General features: G+C 42.3%; 1 protein-coding gene across 1 annotated transcript; it reads left to right on the top strand.

The window, feature by feature from the left end:
- Window positions 1-1,161: 1,161 nt before the first annotated feature.
- HEBP1 (heme binding protein 1) lies at window positions 1,162-20,214 on the top strand. The gene is made up of 4 exons (XM_039876402.1): window positions 1,162-1,698; window positions 5,798-5,936; window positions 7,554-7,734; window positions 19,611-20,214. The coding sequence occupies exons 1-4, from the start codon at window positions 1,177-1,179 to the stop codon at window positions 19,780-19,782; spliced, it is 1,014 nt and encodes a 337-aa protein (XP_039732336.1). The 5' UTR covers window positions 1,162-1,176; the 3' UTR covers window positions 19,783-20,214.
- The last annotated feature ends 4,638 nt before the right edge of the window (window positions 20,215-24,852 follow it).

The raw sequence follows: 24,852 nt of genomic DNA, 5'->3' as shown, positions 1-24,852 counted from the left end.
AAAGAAGACGTAGCTGTAAGAAAAATATTCACGGACTCTTACAAAGCAACATACAATCTCTTATGAATTATGAGCTGCATGCTATTTAAAATTTTAACGTCTCTAGATGTTTCCAAATCAATTGAATGTCATAGTTTACTTGTTTACTTTCTTGGTGGCACATAAAATAACAGTGCCTTATAACCAATGGCATCTTAGAATCAAGAAAATATAAACTAAATGGCCATTTATTTTATAGCAATCATAAATATTTACATCAAAAAGTTGACCTTTTTTATATATAGTTAATAAAGTTAATATCTGTTACCACAAAAATAGAGGTCATCAGTACCACCATGACCTCTGCCTGGCTCAGAGTCAAATCCCCTTTCTCAGGATGCAGGCACAGCAGGAGGTCACTCCAGGTGGTTCAGAGCAGCCTACACAAAGAATAAATAAAATGGTACATGAGTTCAGACAGAAGGAGCACACAGTGTTCCTGGAGACACATTGAACGTTTTACTTTTAGAGAAGTCAGATTTCAAGGGATGAGTTAGAAAGAGAAGATGGTGAGATCGGTGTGGCACAGGGATGGGGACATGCAGAGGGTAGAGGTTAACTGGTGATAGATCGGGGTGACAGGCCGCAATAACAGTGTTATGAACATTGACGCCACAGTCACGGATTCAAATCCTGGTCAAGTCTCACACTGATTTTTGACTTTGGAAAAGTCAATTATTTTGAACCTCGAGTTTCTCCATAATAAAATGGCTATAAAATATTTATGCTTAGTGATGTGAGGAGTAGAGATAATACTTGCAAAACACTCAGCAAGGGGAGCAGGCAGTCAATAAATGCTAATAAAATTGTCTAGGTTTTGAATAGGAGTGAACGAGCAAAGCTGTGCTTTGGAAAATTGATGTGGAATCTGTGATTAAAACAGATTGGATGAAAGAAAGTGTTAAGGAGAAAGTTAATTGAGATGCTTTTTCAATTGCCCAGACAAGAGGTAGGGGACGGGGATGGCAATCTAGGGGTATCTGTAGGTGGAGATGCAGCTGTCAGATGTCTCTAGGGGCGGGAGCCAAGGGGAGGGGAGGGTACCAAGACTGAACCTAGACTGTGCAGCACTTGCCGGGAACAGAGCCTTAGGGTGGAGGCCCGGGACAGCACTCGAGGAAAAGAGAGATCCTGAGTATGGCGCCGAGGTACCAGAGAGAGGCCGCGGCCGTGGACAGAAATACGGGTGGGTGGGGTAGGGTAAGAAGTTCTCCACCGCCGCTGCCCAAATCCTGTACGAGGGACAATCTGTTTGCAGGCCCTCCGCGAACAAGCCAGATTCAGGACAGAGGCAGGGACCGGCGGAGGATGATCCGCAGCCTGGGGCCTGGGGTCCACAGACCAGCACCGCACCCAGGACCTCAGCGCGTAGCAGGGAAGAGGAGGAGCGCGGCTCTTCCCGCCTCTTCCCGGGCGGGCCTGCCCCAATCGGCGCAGTTCTGCGGGGCGGAGCCGGAGGCGCCCAACCCTGCCGCCCCCTTTCGCGCTGCCAGCGCAAGTTCGCCCGGGTCGCCCCCGGTTGCCCCAGCTGTGCCTGCCACCAAGCGTCCGCTAGTGTGTCCGGAGCACTGCAGTGACATCATGTTGGGCATGATCAAGAACTCGCTGTTCGGAAGTGTAGAGACGTGGCCTTGGCAGGTCCTGAGCACAGGGGGCAAGGTAGGCCCGCAGGGCTGCCGAGAAGCGGGGGCCCCCACCGCCCTCTGATCCGAGCGGGTTCTGAGGGGCAGGTGGGACAGGAATGTGCCCCGACTTGTGCGTTATGGCTTCTGCCATGGGCATGGCCCTCCAATGCCCAGCGCTTGGACTGGGAAGGAAGAAGGAGAGGTCCAGTGCAGCGAGGCCAAGGGATCTGCTGGGAGGAGGGGACACAAAGAGACGAGGTTGATTGGCTGGGAGAATCCCAGCTTGGCGAGATCAACAACTCCTGTTGAACGCATTCGTTCATTTAAACATTCCAACATTCTGAACATTTGTTTGCCGAGAGACTCTGATTGCAGGAAGGACTGAAAAAGTGCTGTCCTTAAGAAACTCTCAACTGCTAGTGAACTGAGTCTGAAAGAACAAGGTTCGTGCTGCTCAGAGGTAAATGCGCAAGGCGGGGAGCACAGGTGAAGGAGCAGTCCATTCTGCCAGGGGGTGAGGATGGGCCTTCCCCGAGGCAGTGTCTTCAGCTGGGCCTCAGAGATGTGGCGTGCACAGACAAAAACAGCATGTGCAAAGGCCCAGAGCTGTAAAATGGCTGTTGGCCAATAGAACTCCCAGAGTTGAGTGCCTAGAATACAGGATAAGTGAGGAGGGCAGACTTGCTATATCCCCTCCCCACCCAATTGACGTCAGCGCTAACCCAGGCAAATCCAGCTGCGCGCTGAAAACAAGGAATCTGCCACTAGATTATAATCTTGCCGACAGGTACTTTGTGCACGTCGTGGCTGTTTACTCAGCTTCCAACTCAGTGCTTCATTTGTTAAACGACCGCCTTGTCTGGGAGCCAAGTTCTGGTACCTAGTACAATGGTCGTCACAAAAGCCCTCAACTGGATTCGGGACTCTTCAAGCAACTAGAGCCAGAGCCCTGTCACTATATCTGTTGTATCTGTTTCCTCAGGTATAGAATGAACCGTTTAGCCTTGATCAAGAGTGGCATATTAAAATGCCTACAAGCAGCCAGGCAGGTAATGGAAATGAGTGAAGCTAGCTGTTTTAGACTGTAAAGCAAGATGGGAACTGAGGCAAATCAGGGAGAGAACTCAGGCCCCCATCTATAAAGGGCAGCTTCAGGCAGCTGTCGCCATGCAGTGATGTGAACCAGGGTTGCCAGATTTTTAAGAAAAAAAAATTCAGATTCTTTGTGTGAAATCTCTCAATTTAAAATTCATTCAGTAAGTAACTAGTTGTTGAGTGCCAACTGTGTGCCAGGCACTCATATAGGCAGCTGGGATAAAGCAGTGAACAAAACCAACAAAATTCCGGTCCTTGTGGAGCTTACGCTTTAGTGATTAATGAACAAATCAATTAGTCAAATATATCAGATGATGATTAGTGCTGCGAAGGAAAACAAGCAGAGAAGAGAAGAAAGGAATAGGCAATGTTAAGACTGAGGCTGTGATTTTGAGTAGGACAACTATGTCAGTTTTAACTGTTGGCAACTGACTACCGATGTTTGTAAACGTTGCAGGCCAAAGGATCTGTCTGTGGCCAGATCTAGCCTGTGCACCTGTCAGTCTGTGGACTCAGACTAACGATCTCTAGGGTCCCTGTTGTCCCTAACACTTGAAGAATTTATGTGTTACCAACAGCTCCCAGAGAGCTTTCCTTTCTGTAGTGGAATCCAGCTCACTTGGTCTTTTCGGGCTAACGACCATTGTGAACGCAAATGGAGGGTCTGGACTGGTTCGCTGCCCTTCCTTACCCATATCCTGTTCTGCTCTGTGTCTCATTGTGGAGATCCCTGTCATCTATTTCTCAAGCTCCAGTTTCAGCTGGCTCCCAGCAAGATTCATCCAGTGGGAGGCGCTAGTGGGAGATAAGAGAGCGAGAGGAAGGGAGAAGCCAGGATACTTAATATTTTATGCTTCAGTTTCATCTGAAAATGGAAATAAAAACACTAACTTCTTCACAGGGTTGTTGGAGAGATTGAATGAATGAATCCATGTAAAATGTTTAAAATAAGACCCCATGCATAGAAAGTACTCAGATTATTATAAGTATTATTACTATTTTCTTTTGATGAGAAAACTGGCTTCCACAGTCAACATATATACCCACCTAAGTGGCAAGGAAAAAACTGACCTTGCAGAGGACCTTGCAAATCTCATAGCAAGAAACATTCTTGCAATATCTCTGTCTGGGACTTGAACTTGACCAGGGTTCCCAATGAATATTGAAAATTAGCGTTTGTGGTCACAGGCCAAAATTCTCATCTCATAACTGATTATGAGCATAAGCAAGCTGGATATGGGGCAGAGGAGGGCGATTATTATGTTCCATGAGACAAGGAAACATACTTAAAGACATTACATTTGAAAAATCAAATGTCTCAACAGCATTAACTTAGATGTTTTATTTTCTTCAGAAACAGAGAGAACTCTATTTCAATTCGGCTCCCTAGAGAACTAGAATAATTTTATAACATCCATCTCTCAAACCTAAATTTTCACCATGATCCAGTGGTTCAAATGACGGTATGGATACAGATGCTGTGAAAACAGGTGGTACCTGCTGTAGAACCAGCTGAAGACATTATGACCAGCTTTTTTCCAGGATAAATATAAATAGACTAGGTTCTCATCTCTCCACCCAGCTATGGTTATTCTATTCCTTCTCATTAGAGTAAAACCAGGTTTTATTTTGTGGCCTCTTTTCCCTCAAATACATATAGAGTGTCTTCTATATGGAAGACATGTTACTACTAGATGCTAAGAGATACAATGGTAAACAATACAGACAATCCCTGACCCCACGGCAATCATGGTTGCAGAGGTTAAAAACATTATCATTCAGTTATAATTACAATAAGTATTACGATGTGAAAGTTCAAAGGCCTATAAAAAATATCATTGGGAACCTGTTTTAAATTGGGATCCTCTCTTAGGAAGTAACTTTTAGGTTGGAATGTGTTAGATAAGTAGCAGGTCATCAGGCAAAGATAGGAAAAGAATACTCCAGGCAGAGGAAGTGGCAGGTACAGAGGCCCTGAGGTGAGAATGACTGTGGCATTAAAGAAAATAGCAGAAGGCCAGTGAGGAGGTGCTTTGGGTGTGGCTGGCAAATAGGTAGAAGATAAGTGGTCCTTGGACCACCGAATATAGGTTAAGAACTTGGTGAATGAAGAGTTTTAGGCAGGGGATTAATTGACGGGATTAGATTTATATAGAGTGTTCTGTATACATTATCTGGTCAATCTTAACCACATTCGTAGCTTTAGTTACCCAAATGTATCCCCTATGCTGATGACTCCCAAATGTATCCCCTATGCCAGTCTTTTGCTGAACTCCAGTCCCATGTGTCCAGCTGCACAATGGACAGTTTGCTCATCTGTAATAGGAGACAGGTGAACTGACAGATATGTAAGGGCCCTTCTAGTTCTAGAGTTTTCTGCCTTCAGAGTTCACAGAAAGGAAGGATGAGGAGATGGAGTTAAGCCTTAAAGGATAATAGACTTATCATGGGGGCCTTTGCTCTCTGAACCATACTGATTCCTTTCTTGGCAGCCTTTCTCTTCTTGCGGTGGACTGCGAGCCTGAGGAACAGGCTGAGAGCACAGATAACCTTACCACTTCCCAGAACTCTTTTCTGGGGATCCCTCCCACTTAAGACTCAGACACACTTGCAAAAGCCTACATTTAGATCACAAAAAATCAGTTGAACTGGAAGATTTCCTTTTATTTGACTTCTACTGAATTTTTTGTATTCTGTTATAGTTTTAATTTCCAAGAGCTCTTGGATCTCTGAACATTCTCTTTTTATAGCATTCTGGGGCTGATTTTGGTCATTTGAGAGGCAATATCTTCTCTCCTCTCTCTGAGAATATTGGATATATGAAGTTTTTTCTGCTGTCTACATTTGTAAGACATCCCAGATTCTATTTCTCATGGCCCTTCATATTCAGGCCTGTCTCTTCTACCCTGTCACCATACCCAAGCTCATTACAGAAAATTTCTTATTAGTTTGTGCCTCTTGTAGCTGGACTATTCCTGCTTCTAGAACATACGCATTGCTACTTTATATCTCTTAAGCATTATGTATTCTCTCTCTAGGAAGAAGTATCATATGAGGAAAGGGCCTGTGAAGGCGGGAGGTTTGCCACAGTGGAGGTGACAGATAAGCCTGTGGATGAGGCTCTACGAGAAGCAATGCCCAAAGTCATGAAGTACGTGGGAGGCACCAATGACAAGGGTGAGTATCCCTGAAGGATGTGGTTCTGGGCTCAGAGGTGAGCCTTGCATGGTCCCACTTCATCGTGGAAAACACAAGGAAGGGACCCAAGTCACTTGTCACTACCTATTATAGTGATCTGTGAACTTGCTGTGCTGCATGAACAAGGAAGCTTGGGGAGACCACACTGATTTCAGCCCAGCCTACCCTTCACTATGTACTATCTCTGCTCAATATCAGTGAGTTCATGTGTTTCTCCCAGATCTGGAGCTGTATGCTGAGCTGGGTGGGTTTTTGGGGGTTGTTTTTTTGTTTGTTTGTTGGGGGGTTTTTTGGTTTTTTTTTTACCCTACAGTGCTTATTTTGTCTTCGGATGGGTGGACTGGGTGAATTGTGCCCACAGTAAGCCAAGGCACAGAGGGAAGGCCAGCCTCTGACCTGAGACCTCCACCCTTAGGCTGACAATTTCCAGAGTCCGTCCCCTGGTAGCTCAGATTCTGTGGGGTACTGAGGTTCAGTGAGTGATGAGTGTGGCAGGTCCCTGGCTCTGTTCTGGCAAATTAAGCGTCTGAGAATTCTCAAGCTGTCACACTCCTAAAAAACTTGGCAGTCCGTGCTGGCTGCTTCCTTATTTTTAAAATGATAGGCCTGAAGTTTCACTATACCTGTTAGCATGTAAACCATATTTAAATATGACTTTAACTGTTAAGCTCCCTAATTTAGACTGTACTTTGGAATTACTGCAAACCCAAAATGGATCAGAAAGCAAGGTGAAAAAAGAGATATTGTGTTTAATTTTTAGGATGGTTCTCAAGCTGATAATCAAGAAAGTTAAAAACTGGTATTAATCTTTGTAACATTTACTAGGACCAAAGTGATCAGGCCTTAGATAATAAGTTGACCAGTAGGAAGTCAAGAAGAAATCTTCTCCTTCTTAACACTGTCATAAGATTTTTTTAGAAGAAAATAGGTGTAAAAACTATAAAACTCATTAAAGAAAATTTTGAAAATAACATAACAGCACCCCTCATACATCTTTTCTAGTATAATTATTGTTGTCTTTTGAATATATTTCTTTAGGGCTTTTTAATAGGCTTTTAAAACATAATCATAGTGTTTGTGCAATTGTATATCCTGCTTCTGTTACTTATTTCATAACTATTCCCTACTGTTGCTAAATAGTCTTCTTCAGTATAATTATTACTAGCTACATTGTATTGCATCATGTGCCTGTAATTTTCTTAGAATTATTTCTATTTTGAGCCTATTTATATGGCTCCCAGTTTCTCACAATTATAAATTCTGCTGCAATGAATACCCAATTACCTATATAGCCTTTTCCATATTTTAGATATTTCCTTAAAATGGATATTTAGATAGGAGGTTAATTAGATACTGATATATTTATGGTCTTGATGTATATAGTTGAATCACTACACTCTTACCTCTATCCAGTATATACAAATTGGAGGTGTTTTGTGTGTCTGACTATATTTTTAATGATTCCAATATTTATAATTAATTTCATGAACAAAAAATATTGTCTTGGAAGAAGAATGAGACTAACAGATCTTCCACAGGCCTGAGCAAGTTCTGTCTCTCATAACCACCTCACTCTCTGGGCTTTTCTGTTTTCAGGAATTGGGATGGGAATGACAGTTCCTATCTCCTTTGCCGTGTTCCCCAGTGAAGATGGCTCCCTACAGAAGAAACTGAAAGTCTGGTTCCGGATTCCAAACCAGTTTCAGAGCAACCCACCAGTTCCCAGTGATGACAGCGTTAAGATCGAGGAGAGGGAAAGCATCACTGTCTATTCCACGTAAGGAGACAATTCTTTAGGTATCCAAGGGTAGCTCTTGATTTCTGTAACCACTCATTGAATCATCTGTAGTGATCATTTGCGTTAAATTTTTTTTTTTCAGTTCTCTTGAGATATAATTGATATATAACATTGTATTAGTTTAGGGCATACAATATAATGCTTTGATATATATGTATATATTATGAAATGATCACCACAATAAGTTTAGTTAACATCCATCACCTGGCATAGTTACGAATTTTTTTCTTAAGATGAGAACTTCTAAGGTCTACTCCCTTAGTTATTTTCAAATATACAATGTAGTACTGTTAACTGTGGTCACTTTGCTGTACATTACATCCCCAGAACTAATTTATGTTATAGCTGGAAGTTTGTTCCTTTTGACCACCTTCACCCATTTCTCTCACCCACCACCTCTGGCAACTATCAATCTGTTCTCTGTATCTATGACTTCATTTTTTTTTTTAATGCCACATATAGGTGAGACCATACAGTATTTGCCTTTCTCCATCTGACTTATTTTACTTAGCATAATGTCATCAAATGGCAAGATTTCCTTTTTTTAATGGCTTGACAATATTCCATTATATATAAATATAATATTCATATATATATGAATATATAATATTCATATACACACACACACACACACACACACACACAAATATATATCACATCTTCTTATCAGTTCATCTGTAGATAGACCCTTAGGTTGTTTCATGTCTCAGCTATTATAAATAAAGCTGTAGTGAACATGGGGATGCAGATATCATTTCCAGATAGTATTTTATTTCCTTCAGATACATACTCAGAAGTGGAATTGCTGGATCATATGGTAGGAACCGCCATACTGTTTTCCATAGCAGTTGTACCAATTTATATTCCCATCAACAGTGTACAAGGTTTTCCTTTTCTCCACATCTTCACCAACACTTGTTATTTCTTGTCTTGTTGATAGTAGTCATTCTAATAGGTATGAGGTGATAGCTCATTGTGGCTTTCATTTGCATTTCTCTGATGATTAGTGATGTTGAACACCTTTTCATGTACCTGTTGGTCATTTATACGTCTTTTTGGAAAAATGTCTATTCAGATCCTCTGCCCATTTTTTAATCGGTTCAAATGTTTTGCTATTGAGTTGTATGAGTTCTTCATATATTTGGATATTAACCCCTTACCAGATTTGCCCCTTACCAATTTAACCCCTTATCAGATTTACAAATATTTCCTCTCATTTGGTAGGTTGACTTTTCATTTTGTTGTTGGTTTCCTTGGCTGTGCAGAAGCTTTTTAGTTTAATGTAGTCTCACTTGTTTATTTTGGCTTTCGTTTCCTTTGGTTTTGGTGTCAAATACAAAAAATCATTGCTAAAACTGATGTCATGGAGCTTACTGCCTATGTTTTCTCCTAGGAATTTTATGGTTTCAGATCTAATGTACTAGCCTTTAATCCATTTTTAGCTGATTTTTGTGAATGGTGTAAGATAGGGGTCCGGTTTCAATCTTTTGCATGTAGCTGTCCAGTTTACCCAGCACCATTTATTGAAGAGACTATCCTATCCTCATTGTATATTCTTGACTCCTTTGTTGTAAATTAGTTGACCAGATATGCATGGGTTTATTTTTGGGCTCTCTATTTTGTTTCATTGATCTATTATACATTTTTATGCTGATACTATACTGTTTTGATTACAATAGGTTTATAATATCATTTGAAATTAGGAAATGTGATGCCTCCAGCTTTGTTCTTTCTCAAGATTTCTTTGGTTATTTATAATATCATTTGAAATTAGGAAATGTGATGCCTCCAGCTTTGTTCTTTCTCAAGATTTCTTTGGTCTTTTCTGGTTCCATACAAATTTTAAGACCGTTTTTCTATTTCTGTGAAAAATTAAATTGGAATTTCGATAGAGATTGCATTAATCTGTAGGTTTCTTTAGGTGATATGGACATTTTAACAATATTAATAATTACATAGATTATCTTTCTATTTATTTGTATCTATTTCAATTTTTTTCATTAATGTCTTATAGTTTTGAATGTACATATCTTTCACCTTGGTTAAATTTATTCCTACATATTTTTTAATGCAATCGTAAGTGCATTAATTTTAGTTTTGCTTTCTAAATTTATATTGTTGATTAATTAAGAAATACCGAGTCCTGACAGTTTCTCACTTCAATTTCTTCAGCCTACAGCACACAAACATTTGTGTTGTATCTTAGTAAATGCCTTTGTCAGTTGACAAATTGATATGGGTATAGACAATATCTCTTTGGCTTTAGCTGAACACTTACATTAGCCACAGCAGATTTCTGGAAGACTCAGAGGAAAGCTTAGCTAAGCTGTAGTTTGAGGTCATAAATACATAGGAAGCATAAAGGTCAGGGAACCTCGCATTCCCCTTGAATGCCAGAAGGACCTTAGTCGCTCATGGTCTGTGGTCCTTTGAGCAGAGCGTACATGCTTCCTATTATCATTCTAGTACTGTTGCCAGGGCCTCCTTTGTGGTCATGTTCCTTTGACTGTAGAGAATAACAGGTACAAGCGGTTACATGTGTTTAGTCTTTAGGCCCCAACCTCCTCTAAGAAACCGAGTCTCTTCTAAATAATCAGTGACTCCCCGTGTGATGGGCACCAAACCATATATAGGCAGACCCCAGGGGCTACTACCAGGAGCTTCGCCAGAGTAACCATAGGTGGGGGGGTTTGGTTCTGTTCTAGAATAACCTCATGAAAAATAAATATACAAATAATCTTGCACCAGAGTTTTCGTCTACTCTCAGGGCCTTCAAAATTAGTTATTTGCTTGCCTTGCTCCAACTCTACACCTGAGGGCGCAGCTTCCTCTGGAGCTAACGCATGCTGATGATGTAAGCTTGGCTGCTGTGGGCCGTCCTAGGCCAGGTGACCCAGCGCCCTCCAGGGGACAGTGACTGCACTGCAAATGGGCAGCGAGCGCTGGAGACTCCGCAACTCTACTCCAGCCGTCATTCATACTTTCCGGAGGCTGCAGAGAAAGCAAACTCTAATTAATGAGTATATTTTCCCAGGGAAAGGACTAGGGGCAGAGAAGTGAGAAGCCTGTGGTGCACAATTTAAGGAGATGCTCACACAGTTTTCCAAGTATAGGATTGGCACTGCGAGTGAGCGCCTCCTTAAATCTTGCATCCTAGGTATCTCAGTTGTCTCACTCTAGTTCCTGCTCCATCTTTTCCATTCTCTTTCCTGTGTCTTGGGAGACAGCCTGGTGTAATGTAATTTTTAGTTTGAATCAAGTATATTTTAGTTTGAATCCCAGGATGATGCTTGGGAAGTTACTCAGCCTCTTTAAGACTTAGTTTCTCCATCTATTAAATGCTGATGATATCCCACCTCATAGGATTATTGTTAGAGTATCTTTCAGTATTTGCTAAGACATTATTTATAAATTACTTAATGTTTATGACCTGTCATAGGTTTAAGTAATTATTCTTTCCTTTTGCCCCTTCTTATCTCATGAGGAATGAGGTTGACATTAAATTAGTTCATACGACTTCAAGCAGATGGAGCTAGTTTTTAATCATTTGTATTACCAGACTCAGGATAATGAATTGGTACAATGTTTTTTCTTTTTTCTTTAACTTTTTAGTATGGAAATTTTTCAGCTGGTAACAAAATAGTGAGAGTAAGATAATTAAATTGTACGTACCCATCATTCACCCTTGATGATAATTAACTCAAGGCCAATTTTGTGTCATGTATACCTTCACAAATTCTATTTAGTTTCTATCCTAGATTAGTTTTAGGTGAATTCCAGATATTATATTATTTCATTTATAAATTTTTCAGTGTGACCGCTAAAGACTTTTTAAAGATATGATCATAATAGTTTATTACTCAAAGTTTTAACAGTAATCATTAATGTTATAATATAAAACATCCAATGTTCAGATTTTTTTCCTGTCATCTCATAATTTATTTTTACAGTTTGTTTGAATTTGGATCCAAACAAGATCCATCCATTGCAATTGGTTGGTATATACTTTAAGCTTTTATTAATCTGTAGCTTTCCTCACCACCACACCTTTTCATTTTTTCTTGCTATTTATGGATCATTTGTCCTATTGTTTCCCATAGTTTGGTTTTTGCTGATTGCCTTTCTGTGGCTTTTTAATGTGTTCCTCTGCCCCCTGTATTGCCTGTATATTAGCAGTTGGAACTAGAAGCACATGATCAGATTCAGGTTTGAGTTTTTTTGCAACGATATTTCATAGGTGGTGTTGTGTTCCTCCATCAGGAACTCATAACGTCTTTTTGCCTGGTTTTATGATGTTTGTGGCCATAGATATAACCCTCAGCTAGGTGCCTTGTTTCATTAGAGGTTGTAAAATAATAATGTTCTCTATTTTTCCTTCTTCATTAATTAGCTGGGATACTTTGATAAGGAAAAACTTCTCATTTACTATTTGGTTCCCCTGAGATAGAGTCATAGAGAAAAAGTAAAATAGCTTTTCTTTAGCTTGATACCTCCCGTTTATTAATCAGTTTTCAGAATAATGATTCCATTTTTTAACATTCTCCAAAGGTGAGATAGTGCTGATCTGTTTTTTGAGTATCAATATAAACATCTGAATTTAAAGATAATTGGTATATTCTGATTCTTTGAGGTTATTATTCTTATTGATGCTCAAATTGTCCCATCTTTGGCCAGTAGGAGCCTTTTTAAGTTGGTTTCTTAGTCCTTTTGACATGACTCTAGTCTTCTGTGGTGGCTTTCTTGCTTTATGGTATGTTTCAGGCACATCTTGACATTTGTCCGATTGTCGTCTACCGCTGGAATTAGCCATTTCTCTAAGGAACCCTGGTTGCTTATGGTGGGAAAGGGTTTCTAGTAAAAGGTACTGTCAAAACCAGGTCTGTAGAATTTTTCTTTTAATTTTCTGAAATCTAAACCGATGAAAATGACAAATATAGTGTCCAGCTTGTCTCTGAATTTTTTTAACCTAAGGTATGGTCCTAAGTTAGCCTACGATCATTCCTCCACTAGCCACTTGGTGTCACTGCAGTCAAGTGTGCACTTAAAAGTACCTGACTGTGGAAGGTGGAGTGAATGAGGTAGAAGGCAAAAGCACTGTTTCCAATACACCATGAGCCCATTAGATGACAAAATTAATTCTAAAAGGAAAGCCTTGCTTTCTTAATCCACTCTTTCTTTTCTATGACCTTGTGAAGGATGTTCACAAAGGGAGTATACATTTAGCCACAGATACATTTATTCAGAGTATTAATTACAAGTGCTCTTTAAATGAATAGAAGGCTCTGAAAAAAGAACACTATCAGAATATTTTTATTTTCACAAGAGGCAGTAGAATTTTCCTCACATTTAGATGAGCGGCCACATTCCAGTACACTGTCCCCACACTGTGGTCTCTAACGACCACGTAGGTTAGAGCTCAGTCTCTTCTGCCTATTTCAACACTGGGTTCTCAACAGGTACCAGCTGCAGAAGAGGTTTGTTGGCTTTAAAGAAACTTAGAGTTTTATTGACATGTCTGACCATAAAGGAAGGAGTTGGAAACACTCAGTTCATTGTCAGGGCGACCTATGCTCCAGTCCCAGGTCTGCTGCTTAGTGGCTGGGACCTGTGGCTTGTTACTGAGCCTCTCTGTGCCTCGGTCTCCTCACGTTTACAGTGGGGGAAAGAGGACTGAGCCCATGGGGTCATTGTGAGGATGAAACGGTAGCTGTAAACGCCTCAATGCTAAATGTGAGGTAGACGTCTACTCAGGAAATGCTCTCTATGTCTTGACTTCACCATCCTCTGAGAATTAGATAACGTGTTCTCAGAATTAACAAAAAGGTCAAGTTACTATGGATACACTTGAGTTTAAACCTCAGCTCTAGTAATTATGAGTTTTATAATTGTGAGCTTTCTGAGCTTTAGTTTTTCCATCTATAAAATAGGAATTACGATGTTGTGAGGATCTGGCGTCTTGGTCCTTGCCTCCCCTGTGCTTCTCTTTTTTTGCCCTCTTCCCTGGAGATCTCAGTCCCCTCCTGTCGCTTCAACTTGTCACCCTTCCGTCAGTAACTCTACAACCTGATCTCTGCCCAGCTTCCTTGAATGCCTTATCACTCATCAGACTCTTCGTGAAGACTAAGGCAAGGGCATTTACACAGTTATTCATTCATTCATTCATTCAAAAAATCATATATTCATTTTTCATTTACTCTGTACCAGGAATTGTCTTAGGTGCTGAAATATAGCAGGGACCAAGTAAAGTGCCTGCTCCTTAAAGTGGGAAAACCATTTGAGTGGAAAAAAACACACAAAAAACAAATGTCTCAAGATAGTTCAGGACTATTGATCCAGAGATAAGAACTGGTATTTGTGGATTGAAATGATAAGGAAGCATATTTCTACTCAAAAATAAAAATATTCTGGCATAAGGTGTCTAATAGCAAAATTGACAGATGATGAGATAATGAACTTGCCCTGGAGTAATTCAAGTACCATGTGGACAGATGTACAACAATTGTGCTATGTAATGTTTGTACTATGTGGGAAGTTTGATTCAATTTGACAGATGTTTATCGAGTATCTCTGATATGTAAGCCACCTCACCTCTAAGAGCCCTGCCAATGATAAGATTCTCTCTCCAAAGCACGATTAACCACCATTCATTTCCCCCAGAGCTGTCAGTTGTCCCACCAGTCTTTTACGGACTGGTGACTGGAAAGGGCATCAGTCACCATTTCTGGGCAAATGAGCCCTTCAGCAGGGCTAGTGCTGCCTTCTCTCCCAAGCACCAGCCTTACATTTCCAGCTCACTGGAAGGCATCGCTGTATAAACCTCCTCGGCTCTATCCCAAATCAGCATGTCCAAAATGGGACTCAGATTTCTTCCCCCAATCTGACCTCCTGTGTTCTTCATCTTACTGAAGGTCCCCTCCATCCTCCTATGCACCCTGTTCAGATGTCATCCCGACTCCTTCACACCCCACACTGAATTATTGGTCGAGTCCTGGTCACTTCCTAGTGGCCCCTTCCCTTCCATCTACACGGCCACGGGTCTTTATCACCTCTTGCCTGAACTTTTGCCATAGCCTCCTGATTGTTTCTAGTTCTCCCACCTCTGCCACTTCTAAATTGTCCTTTTGTCATAGCCAGCCCGAAAGCACAGGACCAATCATACCACATCCCCCTGCTGTTTGTTCAGCTCTGGTTGTGGATCTCAGCCTGCCTCTGACCGAGGTACGCATTAAGGCTGGGACCAAAGCCCAAGCTAGTAATAAAATGCTCCTTCCCTATGAGTAGGGGGATGGGTAGATTTTGGGTTGGGTCCCCAAATGCTTAACTATGCAGTGAAGCCTAGTAAAAATGCCTCGCTGTGGCATTTACTGCATAGCCCCAGTCCACTGTCATCTTGATCTCAAAGCATCCCACCCCCACCTCCCAACCCCAGCCCCAACACACATATAACATCCACTTCCACACCTCCACTCACACCCACCCAGCTCCTCTCAAACATCCTCCCGAGTCTCTGCTTATTGGAAACTCTGGGAAAACAGGAATTTTTGTCATATCGTTCATTGCCAGCATCAAGGAGAGATGCTCAGCAAATAATTAATTGCTCAATGTCATGTCCTCCCTAATCCCTTCCCTTTGCATTCTAAGTCAGAATTAGTCATTCCCTACTGCGCACCCCCAGAGCATTCTGTTTGTGCCTTTTACGCCATTCTAGCACCTTCTGCCCATATCATTTTATGTCTTTCTGTCCCAACCACTACAGTTAGACCTCGCAAGGGTAGAAAGATGTCTTTATCACCTTTACAGCTCTGTGGCATCTAACTTGCGTTTTGTGCTCAGCGATGCTCAACTCAATTGGCTTGGTTCAACTTGATGGAAGGAAGTACCTTATGGTGTTAAGCCTCTTCCCTGTAGACATGAGATTGTCAGCTCCTAGTCTTATACTTCTTGAGCCCCGCACAGAGCACAGTGATAGCAGAATCCACAAATCTGTTGACTTGTTGATTGTTAAATTTTAGACCAAGTTGGATTGTCAGGCTCTGAGTCATTGCATTTCTTTTTCCCTCACTGCCTGCCTGCACCAGACAGTCCCTGAAAGATAACACATTAGGATTTTTTGCCCCCTTGGACCAAAGCCTCTGTTAACCTGCCTCATTGATGCCTGTGTCACCCCTCTTTTCCAACTTTTCCAGCCCTTCTTAGTCAGTCCTTTGTGTGTTTCTGGAATCTAAGGCATGTGTGTCCTTCCTTGGTTCCCATGGTTACCAAAAATCTTTGTTAGGAATGCTGAGCTCTGACGTTGGGCGAGATAAAATACAGTGCCCCAGAGGAGAGTTTCTTTGAAGATGGAGACTTAGAGACTTGTTAACAGGCATACAAAAATAATGTATAGACTTCATGTTTATTTCCTTCGAGGAGCTCAAGGCGCTTTACGAGCATTCCTTAACTCACATTCACACGTGCTGTGGGCCCTGTGTTGTTACCCTCCGTGCACAGCTTGGGAGCTGAGGTGGGGAAGAATGAGGCAGCTTGTCCCGGAACTTAAGCCAGAACTGGGCTTTCTTTACATATTGGGGTTCTGTGCCTGGTAAGGTTTGGTTTCTGGCTTGTTCGTGCAGTTCTGAGAATGGATTAGCGTAAGTCGGTTAGATTGGCAGAAAGGAGAAAGTGTATCTACTCCCTAGCCCACCCGCTTTGCTTTTTTTCTAATAGAAGACATCCCTAATGAAGCAATAGGGGAATTTTTATTCTCATTACCAGCATCTCAGTCAGCCTAGGAATAAATATAAATAGTTGGAGTTTTTTTCTAATAATGAATTTCGGGATCCCTGAATGATGGCATTCTCCGTATCTCTCTCTGCTGGTCTCTTTGTACCTCTCAGACAACTCCTTCTAAGGGTCCTTTGCCAAGTCCTCTTCCTTCATCACCACTTGGGAACTAGGATTCCCAAAAGTAATCTGATCCTCTGTTTGCTCACCATCTATGCCTGGTCTCCCTCTTTACCACGATTATAGCCAGCACCTACACACTGGTGACTCCCAAATTTCTGTCTTTCGACTCATCTCTTTCCCAAATCGATATCTCTGCCTCCAGTTCTTTCCCATGTCTAAGAGTGCTGACACACTCTTAGGTACACAATAATTGTTGCATGAACGTATTTCACAGAGACAACTTCATATCAGCATGCCCCAAACCAAATCATTAACCCTCCCCACCCCTCCTGACTCTTCAGCCTGGAACCCCTAATCTGGCTAGTGGCATCAGTCTATCCAGAGGCTTAACTAGAAGCCCTGGAGAATGCCCAACTCCGCACCTACCCCCCCAACCTTTCCTTCACAGCCAGCCACCTCTCAAATTTGCCTTTGTCCAGGCCTTTGTCATCTCTCACTTGGCTGGTCCTGGGCCTCCAATGACTCCATTTTCCCACCTGTCCACTGCCACCAGAGGTCTCTCTACAAATTACAATCTGATCATGTTGGTCCCTTACTTTAAAACCCCTTCATAAGTCCACCTTTGCATCTAGGATCAGGTTCAAAGTCCTTAGCATGGCATTCAAGGCCCTTTGCACTTTGACTCCAGTCAATCACTTTTCCTGTCTGCATTCTCGCCACTGTCTTAGTATGTGCTTCAGGTGTTTATTATATGAGTGCATGAACATGAGGACAAACAGACTCAAGTGCTATCATCTTCAGGGCTATCAGCCTGAAGACAGTAACTTTTCCTGTTTATCTCAGAATTGTTCATTTAGCCAAGGGATCTAGTACGTGTCAGGCACTGTGTTATGTGCTCAGAATACACTGCTGAGCAAAAAGTGACAAAGATCCCTGCCCTTATAGAGCCTGTATTCTACCAAGGAACTCAGACCATAAGCAATGAACACAATAAGAAAAAGTAGGTCAAAGGAAAAAGGCAGGGGAAGGGTAGAGGGTTTGTAAGATTGAACAGGGTTTTGAGAGTAGGCCTCATTGAGAAGATGAGATTTCTAATTGAGCCAGTTCTTTACTATTAGGCTCTCTCGTCTGTGTTCCTGATGCTACTTTAGACTACTATCATGTTCCTCACCTCGGGATCAGGGAATTGAATGGCCGTTCCGAGGGAATTGTGGAATAACCATAATAGCTTCTGTTTCATGTGAGTTTACTATGTGACAGGCACTGCTTGAGCAGTTTGCACTGTCTTTTCTCCTTTAATCTTTACAACAGCCTTCTGAGATTGATGCTATCATCGCTGTTTCACAGACAGAGGACCTGAAGATTAGAGAAAGTAAAGTATTTGGCCAAGCACGGGAGCTAGAAAGTGGCAGACGTAGGATTTGAATGAACAGCTAGCCATTTTGCCTCCAACTGATGAATGAAGATATTGGAGAACCACTCCTTTGGGTGTTTCCAAAAACCAGCAGCTTAAAGAGCCAACATCATCCATTTTTACAAGACAGCAATTTAGTACCATAGCATGAGAGGGCACTCAACACCTGCTCCCACATCCAGCATCTGATTCTTTTCAGACAGTGGTTCTCAATCTGTAGACATTCTTTGAAAATAATTCTAGTGTCTGGCAGGTTATTAATGCCAGAAAAATACTTCCTTACTGTTCATTCTCTATTTACTAACCCAGTTTCCTTTCATTTGAGCCTCAATGAAATTAGAGCTCAGCTTTCTTCATCTGCCTTATAAATTTTCTTCAATAGATTTGAAGAGCCAAGCCTCCTCTATTCCAAATTGGTCTCAGCTCTGTTCCATGTTCTGTAGCTGTTGTCTAGATATCATAATAATCAATCTCTTAAAGGTGAAATCCTGGGTGTTTTCACGTCAATAACTCTGTAATCAACATGCTGAATGCTTGCCGGGCATGACTAACCACTTATAAAAGGGCAAAGCATGAGTCAGAGAACCCCACCAAAAATAATGCATTTGGCCTAATCTTGGCCTGATGCAGATTCAGACTTTTGAGTCATACAGCTCATTAGAAATGGGAATGTATTTAACTCTAATAAAGATTTTAGTGTAACTCAGATTTAGAGTGGTATATTTAGGATAGGCCACAGGACGAATTTTGGAGTGTAGGCAGATGACGTGAGGAGAGAATAATCCTCTTGAAAAGAGAGGCTTTACTGCTTCCTTATGCCCACCTTTTGCCACCAGGAGAAAAGCCTGATTTAGCAAAAGTCTCTTTACTTACTAGAAAAAGAAGGCTTTCATGATTTGAACAGTAGAAGGGATTTATTAGAAGTGATTTCTTTATTTGGGACATGCTTAAAGCTTGCATAAGGGCCCTCCCAAGACTTTCTCAGGTCCCTGCCTTTGGTGGCTCTGTTTTTGAACAGAGCTGCCATTTGTCACTGCCGTGATGTGCTCACTCATTAGAACTGCTCTACTGAAGGAGAGACATTAGCTGCAATTCTACCCCGACTCCCCTTTATCCTTCTTCCTTCCCTAGCTGGGGAGATTAAGGCAGAGAGGAGCAGCGGTGGGGGCAGTAGAGGAAACTAGAGAATGGGGAGAAGGCATGGCCTTGGGAAAGCTCCACCTGCCATCTCCAGGAAATTTTAGAGAGGAACGGGAAGCTCACATTTAGTGCAAGAAACTAATATGGTTCAGGCTCTGCCTTAGAGTTTTTCACATCCATTATTGCATTTAATGCCCATAACAGCCTTGGAAGAGAAAGAAAACGTATCTCAGTTTTACAAATGAGTTATCTGAGGCTCAGAGAGGTCAAACCTAGCCATCTAGGAAGTACCACTCCACAATCTTACTGCCATAGTATACTTGTCATAAGCATGGTGAGTGACTTCTTTTTTGAAAGATCTCCCCCTTTCTGAGAGACTGTGTCCTTAACTAGCCCTTTGCTCTTGTACCCTCAGGCAGTTTGGGGGTTATGCCAAGGCAGCCGACTATGTAGCTCAAGCTGCCCAGCTGCGCACCGCCCTAGAGGGCACGGCCACCTACCGGAGTGACACCTACTTCTGCACTGGGTATGACCCTCCCATGAAGCCCTATGGACGTCGCAATGAGGTCTGGCTCGTGAAGACATGAGTCACTCACAGAGCCAGCACTTCCTGGATGTATGCTTCAGTGTCCACTGAGGCAGGCAGGAGGGAGCCGTGCTTTCAACTGCAACTCCAGTTTAACCAACTTTCCTTCAAAGCCAGTTACTGCCAATTTTCTGAAATAAGCAAGTTTCATAAAACAGGGCTCCTTTTTCTCACAGTGAGAAATAACACAGCTGAGATAGATCGCATCCCTCTAATTGATTTAGAACATTCTGTGATAGACCGTAAAAACCCCAGCAGCATTTTCCCAGCTATCTGGGTCTTGAAAAACTGATTTTTTAAAATTATTGAATCTACAATTTTGTTATTGAGAGGAAAATGTGGCTCGTGTGTGTGATCTTCCATCTGTGATTCTTATAAGAGCTTTGTCTAAAAAGAAACCGAAAATAAAGATCTTTGATTTAAACAGCTGAGACAAATCCTAGGTATAATTTTTTCAAAATTCTATAGTCTTCTAGATAATGTAGTCGTGAGTACTACTGGTGGGGTTTACTGTGACAAGAAGCCTGTATTTAGAGTTCCAGAGTGCTTCAGAATATAAACCCAATGTTCCCAGGGCAGACGGATGTGCACGACCTGCTTGGACATCTCTAAATCCTAGACATTTCCCGTGACTGTGTTGTAGTGAGTCCGCAGTCATCAGTGGCAGATCGTATCTGCAGCTGTCATCCACAAAGGGTCCCAGGGGCCACAAAGTAGGCAGAGGAGAAAAAAATCACCTCACTCTGCTACACAACCCTAGAGGCAGGAAATTTGCCCGGAGGATTTATTCAGGATAATGAGATGAGATTAGAAAAAGCCAGGGTTCAGTTTCATTAACTGAAGAGGATAGAAATGAAAGAAACAATGTACAGTTGGGTCTGCAGAGAAGAAAAGGGGACCCGAGGTGGTGACGCGGAGGTTGGGAAAGTAGCCAAGCTGGAACAGAGTGTGTGAGTGAGCAAGTGAGGACTGAAGAGGTGTCACAGGGTGGGTCACAGGGCAGTGGAGGGCACACCAAACCTCTCAGGATGCACCAGGGCCTGGCCCTGTCAACGGCCCTCCCTGGGACAATGGAGAGGTTTTCCAGAGAACCCCAGCTCAACACCCCTCTACAGATTACTGCAAGAGTAGTGAGGGCTCCATGGGGTGCTCATGAGGGAAGAAGCACAAAAATGAGCTTAAATCCTCACCACATAGAGTTGTCATTGGACATAAAGTGGAGTTCGTTAAAGAGAGGAATGGGAGCTATGTCATCACCTTTCCTGGCACCAAGAGGCTGTGCCTGTTTCTGATGATAAGTGGGAAAGTACACACGCTACCAAGCCTTGACCACCCGTGAGACACTATACTAGGCGCCTTACGGGCACCCTATGTGTTCCACATACAGTACCCTGTGAGGGAGGTACTGTCATGATCCTTGCATGCAGATGAGGGGACTGAGGGTCCCAGAGGCTCACACACCGGATTCAAGGCCAAGACGAAACTGCAATCACGGATCATGTCAAGGAGTTTGAATTTCATCCTAAGGAAAATGACAAGTAAGTCAACGGCTTATAGCAGGAACATGATATCATCATGTTTGAAGGAAAATTCTGTTCCCAGCATGGAAAATGGTTTGGAAAGGAATGTGACTGGAGGCAGGGAGACCAATCACAAGACTCGAGGTAAGAGATGTTGGAGGCATACATTAGTGTCATGGTGTGGGGAGGAGGAGAAGTGGACAGTCTGAAGGAAGAAAAAGGATCAACAGGACTTGGTGAGCAACAGGTGAGTGAGGTAAGGGGAAAGAGGTCAAGTACAATGCCCAGGATTTGGGCTTGGGCAGGGTGGATGGGCAGCGCAGGTAAGGAACAGGTTGACGGGAGCAGTATCCACAAAAGAATATTTAGGCTTGTGGAGCATCCACGTGAGGCTATCTCATGGGCAGTTAGAAGTATAAATCTGATGCTAAAAAGAGAAACCTAACCTGTAGATAATACGAATGGATGGCATCAATATTTTCCTCGTGTCTACAAAATGGCTGATGCAACTCCTGCCATCTCATCCATGTTCAAGGCAGGAAAAGAGAGAGAGAAGCAAAGGCTGTATCAGTTGCACCTTTTCCATTTTATGAGGAAACAGAAGCTTTCCTAGAAGTTCCCTCCCACCCACCCCCCACTCCAGCATATTTCCTACATCTAATAGGCCAGAACTGACACTCAGAGCCACCCATACCTGGAACAAAGATGGGGCAAGTGTTTGGCTTTCCAGCCTCTACAGTAGAGAGCAGCAAAGGTGAATAATATTCAGAATGGCTTCGGGGCAGTTTTATCTACAGTGGTTTCTGCAAGGGGACAATGACTAGATTTGTATACCTAGAGTCAAGAGTTTGAGAAAGTAAGGAGTGAGAGATAGTTGGAGAGATGGATTGAGGCAAGATTGCAGAGGCTATTAAAGGTTTAAATTCTACATTCTCACTTCTGAGTCAATGCAGATATCTCAGGAGCACATAGCTGCCTTTCTTGCCAGTGTCTCCTGCTTCCCCCACCTCCCCTCTCTCCCTCTCTGAATCCAAAACGGTAGAGTATCCCCAAGGTGAAGAAGGGAGGAGTCGTTGTCAGTCCCCTATCCCACAATGAGGATATAGGGGCGATGGATGGTGTTGACACAGTGATTAAAAAAAAAGAGAGAGAGAGAGAGAGCTAGGATAATAAATTGTCTATTCTCATTCTGGATTAAATTAAATAATGAAAAGCAGAATGACAGAGACCAGGGTTGCTAACTGCCAATGTATGGACTAGTAAAGCCATTTCTTTGCCTAGCTCCAATCCATTCTTTTGTCAGTATCTTTCCCAAAATAGAGGTTGATGAAAAGACCCTCTGGCTCCATCTCACTCCTTTTCTCCCTAGGATCTAGAACAGAGCATATGGCTAATATTTTAGCTTGTTGTATGATTAAGCTGGAAAACAGTCAACAGTAGAGTATGGACATTAACAAATACCGTGCTCTAGGTTTAATGCTTGGGATGACAGGCTTAAGGCTGCAGTCTCTGTAGAACTGCTTATATAAGGACACCCTGCCTCCTGCCAGAAGATGTCTTCCTGGGGCCTTAATAGCCTTGTACATACAATAGCAACACCCAGTAAACTTTGTCCTGCGTGTATCACAATACCACACTCTTCTGCTCATGTGCATGTTTAAGGGCCATCAGGTGACTGTGTGTATGAATACAGTGGAATGCTCAATGAGCCGATGAGCCAAGGGAGTACCAACTCTTGTTTAAGGAAGACCTCCTTCATTTACATTTGGCTTCTCCACTCTTGAGTAATGTCACTTTGATCTTGAGCACCGTAATTAAAGCTTCATAGCATGCCACACTGATGGGTATTTGTTTAGTTGAATGCCATGGATTTTGCTTTTGAATCTATATGCTTGACTAGCTCTAGTTTTTTTTCTTTAGATATATTTTGTTTCTATAGCAGCCATCATTTAAGGAATTTAGGGACAGAACCAAGCAATATCCACAAATGCAAAATCAAGAATCAGTTCGTGCCAGGTGGAAATGATAGAATAGACTAAAAAAACAGCAGGAATTTGTGCGGTCTGTGTAAAGCTATCTCAAATCAAACTTCAGGTAGAACTTGAATTAAGTTTTACTTGGAAGTGAATTAATTAGACCCTCATCAAAAAGTCATTTTATGAGAAGGCTCAAACCCCAGCTTCTTCTCATATCATGCCTCATCCTCTCTCCTGGGTTCATATCCTCCAGTAGCATGGCGATAAATTCTGGTTCCCCTTAGGTGCTCCCCACCTCCCTGCTCTAAGCCTTTGCTCTCACTGCTCTCACACCTAGAACCCCCCCATGCCTGCCTATCCATCCTCTACTCATCTTTGAGTCTCAGCCCAAGAATCTTCGAATTTTTCCCTGATCCCTCCTGTTACACCCCTCTTCTTCTGTGATTTATCGTCTCCACATCACCCCATAGCACAAGGATATGAGCACAGTAGATGCTTAGTCATACTAATGTAGATTAGTTAAGAGCTATTGATAGCTCACATTTATTGAACATTCACCATGTTCCAGGCACTATGAAAATTCTTTCCATTTTATTCGACACAATACCCCTATGAGATAGGCACAGGCACTGTCCTCGCTACCCCATTTACAGATGAACTGGGAAAGCTCAAGCAGGTTCATAACATGCTCCAGGTTACATAGAGGGTACATGACAGATCCAGAATTTGAACTCAGGCAGTTTAATTCCAGGACAAAATACTACTAAACACACAGTTCAATTTCTAGTTTCTTTGACTGGCAAGAAAGGAAATGAGACAGAATGTGACTCTACAAATGAGTACACTGGGTGGATGCTCCCTCCTCCCTGTATAATTTATTTTGAGGCTCAGCCAAAGTGGCAGTGATATAATCCCTATGTCCCTAGGGTATATGCTGTTGCCTGGATTTAGATGAACAAACTCCGTGAACTTAAGACTCCAGAAATAGCACAAGTAGCCGTCAGCCACCTATATGCCACCTGTCAGATCAGCAGCCGTCTGTCTTCTCTCCCTCTCCCTCTATAGATTAAAATTCAACTAAAAGAAGGTCTTATGCCACCAATACTAACACAGGACTATTGCCCCTCCTTAAATAATGTTTATGAAAAACTTGTGAATATGTAATGTATGTTTGTGATCATGTTGTCCCACTCTCGTTTTAGAGTTCTTTCTTAGGGGCTACCAGATTGTGGTCTTTGCTATGTGAGCAGAGTGTGTTTTGGGAGCGGGGGGCGGGGAGAGGGGACTAAACTATAAAGCAGAGTCCAGCAAAGGCTCAACCATTCTAAGAATCAAGAGGCAACTTCAGCACTTGAATGTCTCTTCAAGGGCTTCATGGAGGAAGTAGAGTTAAATAAGTAGATTTCAATCCTAAAAGAGAGACTTGGTAGCCATTGGAGAATACCATCATTGGCTTTTTTCCCATCTAAGAAGATGAGATGTCCCACCTTCCATCTTGGCACCTGTGCTGGGGGCCAGGTCTCTCGCTTTCTTAGGAATTCCATTCTATTTCGCTCTGTTCTTGTGATTTCAGTC

This window comes from Pteropus medius, unplaced genomic scaffold, assembly GCF_902729225.1.
Source record: "Pteropus medius unplaced genomic scaffold, Ma_sr-lr_union100, whole genome shotgun sequence".
Taxonomy (NCBI): Eukaryota; Metazoa; Chordata; class Mammalia; order Chiroptera; family Pteropodidae; genus Pteropus; species Pteropus medius.
This window is presented reverse-complemented; position numbering and strand designations above follow the sequence as displayed.

Bases quoted from the DNA above. Each gene is read 5' to 3' on its own strand.
- HEBP1 (XM_039876402.1), top strand. From the start codon at position 1,177: ATGGCGCCGAGGTACCAGAGAGAGGCCGCGGCCGTGGACAGAAATACG. The intron at 1,699-5,797 runs GTAGGCCCGCAG...TTCTCTCTCTAG, and splicing joins TCCTGAGCACAGGGGGCAAG to GAAGAAGTATCATATGAGGA. The intron at 7,735-19,610 runs GTAAGGAGACAA...TTGTACCCTCAG, and splicing joins AGCATCACTGTCTATTCCAC to GCAGTTTGGGGGTTATGCCA.